This window comes from Pterocles gutturalis, unplaced genomic scaffold (genome assembly GCF_000699245.1).
Source record: "Pterocles gutturalis isolate BGI_N339 unplaced genomic scaffold, ASM69924v1 scaffold29113, whole genome shotgun sequence".
NCBI lineage: Eukaryota > Metazoa > Chordata > Aves > Pterocliformes > Pteroclidae > Pterocles > Pterocles gutturalis.
The window spans coordinates 16,720-27,523 of NW_010124169.1; the positions used below are offsets into that span (position 1 = coordinate 16,720).

The 10,804-nt window shown below is 42.8% G+C and overlaps 1 protein-coding gene across 1 annotated transcript in view; it reads left to right on the forward strand.

Moving 5' to 3' along the window:
* MOCS1 (molybdenum cofactor synthesis 1) overlaps positions 1–10,213 on the forward strand; it is a 19,832-nt gene extending 9,619 nt beyond the window's left edge. The window contains exons 4-10 of the mRNA XM_010078181.1: positions 166–227; positions 1,138–1,249; positions 1,582–1,694; positions 2,360–2,470; positions 3,960–4,080; positions 5,528–5,575; positions 9,354–10,213. Of these exons, the coding sequence (XP_010076483.1) occupies positions 166–227; positions 1,138–1,249; positions 1,582–1,694; positions 2,360–2,470; positions 3,960–4,080; positions 5,528–5,575; positions 9,354–10,213 (1,427 nt within the window). The remainder of the gene's footprint in view (positions 1–165; positions 228–1,137; positions 1,250–1,581; positions 1,695–2,359; positions 2,471–3,959; positions 4,081–5,527; positions 5,576–9,353) is intronic.
* The last annotated feature ends 591 nt before the right edge of the window (positions 10,214–10,804 follow it).

Genomic DNA, 10,804 nt, shown 5'->3' on the forward strand with positions numbered 1-10,804 from the left:
GTATAGAATTGAAGTCTCTTTACTTGCAGCTCTTCTTACTTGCAGCCCTGTTTGCTGAATCAGATTGGGGTTTATTTGTCATCCTTTTGTCTTGCACTTAATAATCTCCTTTTACAGTCTGTTTGTAAACAAGAAAAATAAATTTTTATTCTTTTTATATCTTAGGCTTTCACAAAGTGATGGAAGGAATCTACAAAGCCACTGAACTTGGCTACCGCCCTGTTAAGGTAAAGACACTGTTCATTTACTCTGAAACTTGTGTTTTACCATAAATTGTGATAAAGATACAGCTCACCTGAGGAGGAATTTATTATATCACCACCCTGTGAATAATTTTTGGTAAAACTGAACTTGGCTGTTTGCAGTTCTGCAGCTGCTGTTCCCTTCAGTTTCACCAGTGTTGTGGAAGCTCTGCTATGTGTCAGTGGTTTAGGCTATAGAGCTATTAAAAACACTTGAAATTAAACTAGATTTTAGACTTTCCTAAACATCGTAAGAATCATCATGCATGATGCTCAGACATCCAAGTCTGCCTTGCTAACAGGGAGTGTTTTAGCAACTTCTGTTGTTCTTCAGATAAAGCACAGAGGACCTGATGCTCCAAGGTAAATATTGTTTGAGGAATGCATGGAAAACTCAGTCTTAACCTCTTTTTGGAGGAAAGCAGAGCGGGTCATACTGCAGTCTGTGGTTATGGAGTGCACTGTGAACATCTCCTGGTCTGGGGAGTTTGCCTACAATCTGCCATAAAGAGTGCTATAGAAGGTGCCCTGCCGGTACTATTACAGAAGTCATACAACATAGGACTAGAGAGTGGAGTTGTCATTTTAGACAGTAAAAACTGCAAAACCTCACATGGATAAGACAATACCTTTGTCACCTCACTTCTATTAGTCTTCCATTTATCAAGGCAACTTTAACAACTTTATTTAGGTGTAATGCGAAAACTTACAGTCAAGTTTGGCAGAAATTATTGCCTATACCATTGCAATCCTGACAACTCTCATAGTTTCTTTCAAAAAAAAAAAAAGTGTTCTTTCCATCTGCGTTGCCTTCTGCAAGGACTGTGAAACCTTGTGTAGGAGGGAGTAAAGTCCTACTCTGCTCAGTAATTTCAGGTGTACGCTTTTCTTGTAGGTAAACTGTGTGGTGATGCGAGGCTTCAATGAGGATGAACTGCTGGGCTTTGTGGATTTCACCAAGGATCTGCCCCTTGATGTGCGGTTCATAGAATACATGCCCTTTGATGGTAAGCAGTCCTGCTTTGAGATTCTTCATGGCATGGAGTGTGCCTTGGACACAGGTGAATCTGGTTGGTGCTTATTCACCCTGTGGGCTTGTCTCTGGGAGTTTTGGGGAGCTCTTTTTGGGAATTCAGAACTGCCTTAAGTTTTATATTGTATCTTTTGCAGCTTATCTGTCTTCCTTGGATAAGATGGAGAAGGATTAGTAGCAGGATTAATTGGGGCTGGGACACCTACAGGGAAAACTGAGATTTGTGGAGAATGTAAAGGTGGTTTTCTGCTAATTAAAAAAAATAAAATCCACAGCCTAAAGTTATGCTGGTTTTGTTAATCGTAGGCAATAAATGGAACTTCAAGAAGATGGTGAGCTACAAGGAAATGCTTGATACAATTAAACAACAGTGGCCTGAATTGGAGAAATTACCCTGTGAAATTTCCAGCACAGCCAAGGTGGGGTTAGACAAAGAACAGGCGAAATGTGCCCTCATGCTTTCCCTGCCCTAAATACCCCAATTCTCCCACGTTCAGGAGCTATGTTCAACAAGCGAAGTAAGAAATACTCAGTGTAGTAACTCTGGGATTTTGGTCAAGCTGCCTGCATGTGGTCTGACTCTTCGTAAATACTGGTCATAGTCTTTACCTTTAGAAATACAATGTGCTTACTAGATGCCTCAGATAAAAAGAAGGGCAGGCTTGTGTCCTCTATTTACTTTTGAAACTTTTGTCAGTCTGTGGCTGCACATTAACAAGCCTGATGAGACAGTTATCCAGTGAAATAACAGTATTGCTTTAGAGTCTGCAGTGTCACGTGGGGGATTTCTAGCCTACATGAATCTGGGCTTGTGGCTGCCTGAGTGAGAACGTGCCTACTGGCATCGCCTGTCAGTTGATAACTACAAGACCAAACATTTAACAAGTTCTTGAATTTCCAGGAACAGGGCAGAATAGACTGGAACCCCTGACAAAGCTGGTTTAGCTTTTTTTCTCTCGTGTGACTTTAGAACTGAAGGAAATCAGTATTAAAATGTCTTCTAGTCTTTGCGCAAGTGGAGCTTTAAAAATGAGGAGTCTTTTATTTGACTCTGCTCTTTTTTTTCTTCTCTGCATTTCTTTAGAGTTATAAGGTGCCACATTTCCAGGGACAAATCAGCTTTATCACTTCCATGTCGGAGCACTTCTGTGGATCCTGCAATCGGTTGAGGATAACAGCAGATGGGAACCTAAAGGTTGGTAGTAAAACATGGTTCTCTTTGCTTTCATACAGCAAAAGCAGTGTTGAAATTCTTCCCTTAAAAGTAACCGGGATGTAAAGTAGGATGGAAAGATGTATAATTATTACCAGCTGACTCCTGTTTATCTATATGTTCAAGCTTGTTGAGCTGTTAGGGAGATGTTACATCACCTTTTTTTGGTTTCTGTTTTGCTGACAGTTAACTTCAGTTGTAAAACATGGTCACAAGGCCAGTAAATATAAACATTTATTTTAATCTTTGATTCAAAATCATCTTAAACATGTGACAAGCAGATGATTTCCCATTAAAAAAAGGATCCAAGCAGCTGCGAGGGCTTGGCTTTTGTGCTCCACAAGAATTCTGTCTTGTTTCACCAAACATTTTCTTGCAGCTCTTCTTCAAGAGCAGCCTGTACATTTGCTCAGCGGCTGTTGAGGAGGGATAACCATTTCCTGCCACGTTGAAACTGGCAGTTTCTGGGGAAAAATTAAAGTTTTCAATTAAAAATTGGCACTTACACATTGTCACCTGATATTGACAACAGCTGTGCTGCTGTCTGATGTCAGATGACCAAGGCAGCCTGAAGGCCCAATGAGCTTAGGTTACATAAATGTCCCAGGCTGTCTCTGCGTACATGAAGAGAGATAAAGAAAACAATCTCCATAAATGTTCTCTTTCTTCCATAGGATAGGCCTCTTCAAAACTCTTTACTCTGAGGTTAGTGTGTGTTGTGGTTTGACCTTGCTGGTGGCCAAACACCATACAGCCGCTCGCACACTCTCCCTCCCACCAGGGATGGGGGAGAGAATTAAAGGGGCAAAGGGAGAAGAGACTCGTGGGTTGAGATAAGAACAATTTAATAACTAAACTACAATAAAATTGAAAAGAATAATGATAATAATAGTAATAATAATATACAAATGAGTGATACACAGTGCAACTGCTCACCACCTGATGACCAAAGCTCAGCCTGTTCCTGGCTAATGATTCCGGAGCAGAGTCCTGAAACTGCAATCTTGGAAAAGGGAGAAGAGTCTGAGCATCCAAGAGACCAAGACATGATCCTGAGAGAAAGGAGGTGACGCCCCAGAGAGACAGAACTTCTGGACAGACCCTCATTTATATACTGGCCATGACGTGCAAGATATAGAATAGACCATTGGCTAATTTGCGTCTCAATCTTAAACCTAAGGTTTAATCCTAAAGCCAGTAATTGGGGCTGTGCTCCCTCCCAGCTTCTCCTGCACCTGCAGACAACAGCAAAGCATGAAGCTGAAAAGCCCTTGACTGTCCTGGCAGCAACTATAAACACCAGTATGTTATCAGCCTTCTTCTCAGCACAAATCCAAAACACAGCCTCTTACCCTACTATGAAGAAAGTTAACTCTGTCCCAGCTGAAACCAGGACACTATGAAATACTTAAAAGACATTTCTTTTATTTTTTCTTATTTCTCCTCTTTTGTTTCTTTGGGTTGGCTGCAGGTGTGCCTTTTTGGGAATTCAGAAGTGTCCTTGAGAGATCACCTACGGTCGGGTGCCTCAGAGGAAGAGTTGGTTCAAGTCATTGGAGCAGCAGTGGGCAGAAAAAAGAAACAACATGCCGGTATGTTTGTTGTACTTGAGAAATAGCAGCAGTGACTAGGGAAAATAATGTTGTGGTACTGCTGTGGGATGCATTGACTTGCCAGGAGAAAGAGAGAAAGAAAAGCTTGTTGAATGAAGCTGCATTAACTTAAGGAAAGAATTTTCCCATCTGAAAAAAGTAGAAAGCTGGTAACATACAGTCCTGCAGTTAGTTACTCCAAAATCTGGATGTCAGTTTTGAGTCTTCTAACCTTCCACGTACACTAGAATCCAGACTGTCTAAAAGTCATTCAGACTGACTTTTGTCTTCAAAGAGATGCAAATACCGCTGCTCACGATAACAAAAGCAAAGCGTAAAGCTAAGTGAAAATTGATGGAGTACTGGATCCCTTTTTTTCTTAAAATTAGTTTGCTGTAAAATAAGTACTAAACATAAATTGAGCTGTTGGTCCAACTACTGCATTAACACGTTTCTAGAAGGGACAAATCCCTTTTTGAGTATATAGAAATGTGTAACTATTCATGCAGTGTTCTCCAGAAAGTCATGACCCAAGGTCTGTGATGATTTAGTCACATCCTCAGGCTGTATTAGTCTTTTCTGAATTTATATAAACTATATTTCATATTTTTTGTAATCTGGCTGCCACTGGCAGTGCTGACCTCTCATACATGAGTTGGCTTTATGATCATGGAATAGTCCCCTTTTCACTAAAAATGTGCTTTGACCCTTTTATTCTCTTGCAGATTCTGGCAGATTAATCATAGTTGGTTTTGCCCATTTTTCATGATGTGTAAAACAAATTTAAAGGAAGCTTTTAAATCTGAGCCTAGACGAACTTGCAAAGTACATTGGTCTGACCCAGATAAACTAGTGCCTTGTAAACCTAAGGGAAGGGGTGGGTGGATTAGGTCTTTTTCTTTTAGACCACTCATTTCTGAATTTCTGATTTGGGAAGCAGGGGGAGGGAGAGAAGAGTGTTTTCCCCTAGAGTAAAGGCATTTCGCCATCAGCAGCATTTACCTGATATTGTCTTTCTTCTTCCAATTTGCGTTAATCCCAGTATCGTCCCTGGGGGCCTTCTGGGATTGGACCGCTTTGAACTGGAATACTGTTAACAGCTTATCCATAGACCTAGTGCAGTTAAATGCTATGGTTAAGAAACAAGATAGCCCCAAGCTATGGGGAATTTTGTAGTAGGTAGACTGTAATTCAGATTATGGAAAGCTTGTTGGGAAAGGATTCTACAGTGTGATAGACTCACAGCAGCTGGATGTTTGGAGACTGGCAGCTATGGTTTTAAATAATACGATGCTAGATTCCCCTTCCTCCAGCTCCATTGGTCTTTACTGAGCTTGGGTTTTCCCAGCACGCAGGTTGCACTGTGAAGAGCAGAAGACTAAATATATCAACCAGATGCATGACTTAAAAAGATAGGATTTTTATGTGTTCCTTATTTTATTTCTAGGCATGTTTAACATTTCCCAGATGAAAAACCGGCCCATGATCCTGATTGGTGGGTGACAAATCAGTACGTAATAAACATACAATGATTTTGGTTGGTTTTTGTCTTTGGGGGAGCAGAGCGGACTGGGCTTTTAAGGCTAATGTGTTTGGTTCTGGCTTAGGTTTAGGCAAAGAAATGGGTTTTTTAAAAGGCAGTTGTGGTTAACATGCTAAAGTGGAAGAGGAAGAAAGGTTTAATGTCCCTTCCAAGCCTTATCCAGTCTTCTGATTTTTTTTCCAATTTTGAAAGTTCATTACATTTTACAAAGGGATCACGAGCTTTCCTATCTTATTTCCTATCTGCTTCCTCTGTACTTAACAAGAGTAGTGTGGTAACTTATAAGGCAGTTTGGAGTGAGTTATAAGAAATTGACCAGATTGCCAGATGGGCATGATGCAGGATGGACTTCTATCCCTCAATTAAGAAATTCACTTATAATATATAGAGGCAGTAACCTGCCAGAAATGCAAGTTTTCCCACCTCTCTACTGCTTTACTTCAGAATCAGAAACCTGGGGCTTCATTCTTTTGAAATGTCCTCTTATTGCTGCAAAGTCTCAGAACATAACCATGGGAACTGTAGTGTGTGGTATCTGACCAGCCTTATGGACCAAGAGTCTTTCTTCTCCTTGTTGTGTCTGTTGAAGATGTTTGCTAACTCTCCATTCTGCTTGAAGCTCTGTGCGTGAGCGATGTGGCACTGCTGGGGTTCTTTTGCAGATTTTTCACATCTCCTTCAGCGTGTTTTTACCTCCTCTGTACCTGTGTTTCCCTGTTTTGTAAGATCGCTATCTTCCCAAATACTTTTCTTCTTCCTTAGACTTAAGAAGTGCTTGCAAGAGTTAGCATTGGGAGATTAATTGGAACTTCTTCTGGTGTTTCATATCAACAAGGGGGAAAAAAAAATGCAGGAAGGGTGGAAGAGATGAACATTGTGTTTCAAACCCAAACTCTCATCCTTTGAGAGTGCCATCATTTTCCATGTTGAGTTTTAAAGTGAATGGATTCAGTGGTGCAAGATGTCTCTGTTTGCTTTTGCTCTTGTATTTGGCCCCTGCTCCATCGTGTTCCAGGAAAAGGGGGAAAGTGGACCCTTTGTTTAAAGTGTTTTGATTATATTAAACTCTTGACGGCTCACTGGGACCTACATAACTTTTCAAGATGACTGTGAAAGAATCCCCACTCTCCAAAGTTAGCATTCATAGCAATGTTTGGATGTCTACAGATCAGATCCATCCAATTCCCCTTTGAAGAGTGCTTTAACATTGTCTGATGTACAGTAAGAGGCAGCTTGTCCACGTCCTCTCCAGCTGTTCCATGTCCCTTTGAGACTAACTGCTGGCAGCCACCGCATCAGTGGAGAGATTGGACATGAGTGGAGAGTATCCCACTGTGACACATGGGGAATCATAAGGAGATTTCCTAATTGTGTTTTGAATTACTTACTTAAAAACTTTAAATCATGCTGGCGTGCAAGCCGTCAGTGGGGGGGTGTGCGCATGGAATTAATTTAATGAAACTTAATGAATGCTGTGGAAATCACTAATTGGTTTTGCTAGTCCCAGTAAGCCAAACTTGGCTTCTTCCCTGCACCGCTGTTGTCCAATCCTTTGCTATATGGTTTGTATCCTATTTCCCTTCATCAAAAGGTTCCTTTTGGCAGGTTGTTCTCCTGGGTTCACTTTGTTTATGGGAATTTCCTTCTCATTTTAAGTATCTCATCTCCTCCCTTCTTTCCCCCGAGACTGTGGCAGTTGGAAGCCAACACAATTAAACTTCAGGTGCAGTTGTAGAATACAAGGAGACGCAGTTTGTCACATCATTATTAGATATAAAGCTGTAGAAAACCATTCTCTATTTTTGTGTAGGTATGTGAGCAATTTGGGTGAAGATAGAGATCACTAGGTACAACTTGAAGAAAATACAGGTTGCTAGGAAAAGCAGAGATGCTTTACATGCATTACTGTTTGTTTTTGTCTTTTTACTTGAGCTTGAGCAAGCAGTACTTCTCTTCCCTGCTCCAATCCACGTGTGTTTACCCTGTGGAAGTAAGTACTTGTCTACCTTTGCAGTCCAGCTTCTTCTCAAGACAAGACACCTTGCCAGGGCTTTAGCTTCAGCTTTAAAGCTAGACAAGGAATCCAGAAGAACACAGTACTTTGAGTTCCTGCATTTTAAAAGGAATATTCAGGTTAGGCCATGCTGAATAAAGAGAGAGGGAAAGAAAGGAGGAATAAGCAAGTTTTCTGTGCTCTTTTAAAACAGAGCAACATTGCACTCAGAACACTTCTGTCCATTTAATCCCATTCCTCTGAGGGTAAACACATTACCACTAAACTTGCAGGAATCTTAATTTTAGTGGATAGGCCATCAGCTCTAGATCAAAAAGGGCTTCTGCCTGGATTTAGGTTATTGCAGTGATTAAAAAAAAAAAAAAATTGAAATCTGTGGTTGATTTAAGATCAGTGTTTGGAGGGTACTCTGGATGAAAAAGGTGCTCAGTTCATCAGTCTTGTTACAGCAGAGGCTGGAACTAACAAGGAAGAGATGGATTTGTTTGTTTTTATAAAAGAGGGCAGAGGGAGCACAACCTGTGTCTGTTCCTGTCGTGGGGACAGTCCAAGGTGATAGGTGGAGGTCGGGACAGCAGAGGTAGCGCAGCAGGGTGCAGAGGGGCCAGGAAGCTGCTTTGAGTCACCTCTGGCCAGTCTGAAAACTCATGAGGCAGTGGTTCCCTGAATACCAGAGGTACCCGCAGAGGTTACTGAGCAAAACCTAACTCCAGGTTTCTCAGAGCAAAGAGAGCAGGAGCTCCAGAAAAAGAGAAACACGCTTATCAATGAGGCTATTAAACTGGGGCTTAGCCACTTAACTTACCTCTGTACTGCTTTTTCTTTACTTACAAACCAAATCACTTCTTTATGCGAAAAAGACTCCTTCTGTCTTGAGACTTGGCATTTTGCCCTGTGCAAATGCCAAAACCGAGGGATTAAATGGTGAAAAGGGGCAGGAGGGCTTACTACCTCTCTGCCAGCTGGGAGCTCTGCCAGCTCAACTTGGAACATACTTCTGAGTAGATTTAAAATCTATCTGTCAATGAAGGGAGTGTGGTTTTTCCAGTGCTTAAACTTCAGCTGTCATTAACGTGGTAAGAGCTGGCAGTAATAAGAGAGCTTCCCATCCCGGAGCCACCCTCTGAGCTTGCAGACAGTGCAGTTGCAGAGGCAGCGCTTCTGGTCCCTGCTGTCCTCAGGTGCTGGTGTGACCCTTCCCTGCAGAAGGAGATGAAAGCAGCAAGTTCAGCTGCCTGTGCTGGGAGGAAGGTGTTTGGAAAGGCAGAGTTGAGAATCCGAGTGCAAGAATTTCCTTATTAACTCTGCCAGGCTTTCAAAAGAAGACTGGTTCTGGGACAATCTCAGATGTATGCCGAGATGCTGGGACTTGCTTTTTTTCAGAACCCATGTTCCTATAAGCTTTCTTGGCTTGAGTTTCTCATTAAGTGTTGATACTTTTTGAAAGCAAGTTGTTTCTTCTTGTAAGGGACCTTGTAATAAGTGTTTTGACTCTTGGGGTTTGTAATAACAAACCAGCAAATGCAGGGAACTGATGAGAGAGAAGAGAGAGCTTGAGGAGAAAAGTGCGTGTTCGCAGACGTATCGAGGTTTTTGCAATACAGAAAATCCCAAGCGGTGCTCTGACAGGATTCTCAGCTACTGCTGACTTAGCTTAGCTTTCCAGTTACTACGCTGTATTCTCATGTTACCTTTTTTTTTTTTTCTCTCCACCAGAGCCTGCATTGATGTCATTCCCACTCTGCCAAGATGCCCTACAGAATCCCCCAAACTCAAAACAGTGGGGCCACACATTTAGCCATTGGCTGACTTTGAGAGCAAGTTTACCCAAACAAATGGGAAAAGCATTAATGAAAAATAAGCTTACAGGACAACTTTTCCCACCAGAGCAACAGTGGCACATAACGCCAGGAATTCTACAAACCCAGCTCCGAGGCTGCTGTGTCTTCCACAAGGACCCAAGCTCCACATTTGACACAAAGTGCCTTGAAGCTTCTCCTGTTGGCCAACTTTCTGTGGACTATCAGTCCAAAGAGGCAAGTCCAGGATCTGAATTCCATACCAGAGATTTGGGATCTTGCACCAAGGTACCTCGTGCCTCTGACACCTTGACTCACACTGATGAGGAAGGACGGGCCACGATGGTTGATGTCGGAGGGAAGCCAGATTCGAGAAGAAGGGCTGTTGCTAGTGCTGTGGTCCGCCTGGGTGAGAAGGCATTTGGGATGGTGAGGCAGAACCAGGTGAAGAAAGGGGATGTGCTGGCTGTAGCCCAGATCGCAGGAATCCAGGGAGCCAAGCTGACCAGCCAGTTGATCCCCTTGTGTCACAACATCCCCCTCAACCATGTGGAGGTGTCTCTGAGCCTGGATGAGGCCAGACACGCCGTGGTGATTCACAGCTCCTGTCAGACCTGGGGCAGGACGGGGGTGGAGATGGAAGCTCTGACGGCTGCCAGCCTGGCTGCCCTGACCGTGTACGACATGTGCAAAGCGGTCACTCATGACATTGTGATTGAAGAAGTGAAGCTGCTTAGTAAGACAGGTGGGCAGAGGGGAGACTTCTCAAGGGTCTAGATCATATCCAGAAACGCCCAGGTGACTGCTGCCCATGTTCAGCCTCTGCCAGAACTCCCTTTGCTCAGCTGGTAGGGTGGGAGACCATACAACAGCCCTACAACTCCAGTTTTGCCTTACCCTGGGTGAACAGTGGAGCCACTTATCCCTGGTGATAATAACCACAGGTGTGGTTTTTTTTAGAGGACAGAGTTCTCCACTCTACCACTACCTTCATTTCAGTATCCTCACCATTAGCTTGAGCAAAGATTCCTACTTATACCACAGAGGTTTGGTTTTGGTTTTTGTTGTTTTTTTTCCCCCCCTCTCTCCTTGCTGTGAAATATTCACAGCTGCTGTCATCGCACCGTGCAACAGTGAGCTCTGGAAATTAAGCAAGTGCTGAAAGTGCTGGTATTTGGCAACTATTTTTAAGTCAAGGATTAAGATTTCAGAATTGTGTCACTCTGTCCCCCCCTTAGTTGTGAGAAGAACACAGCTTGGGAACCTCACCATACAGCAGGGATAGTAACTGGAACAGCCAGAATCTGAGGGGTAGCTCCCATCCCTTTGCAGTGCTATTGCTTCCCTTGCAGGTGGGAAACATCCACA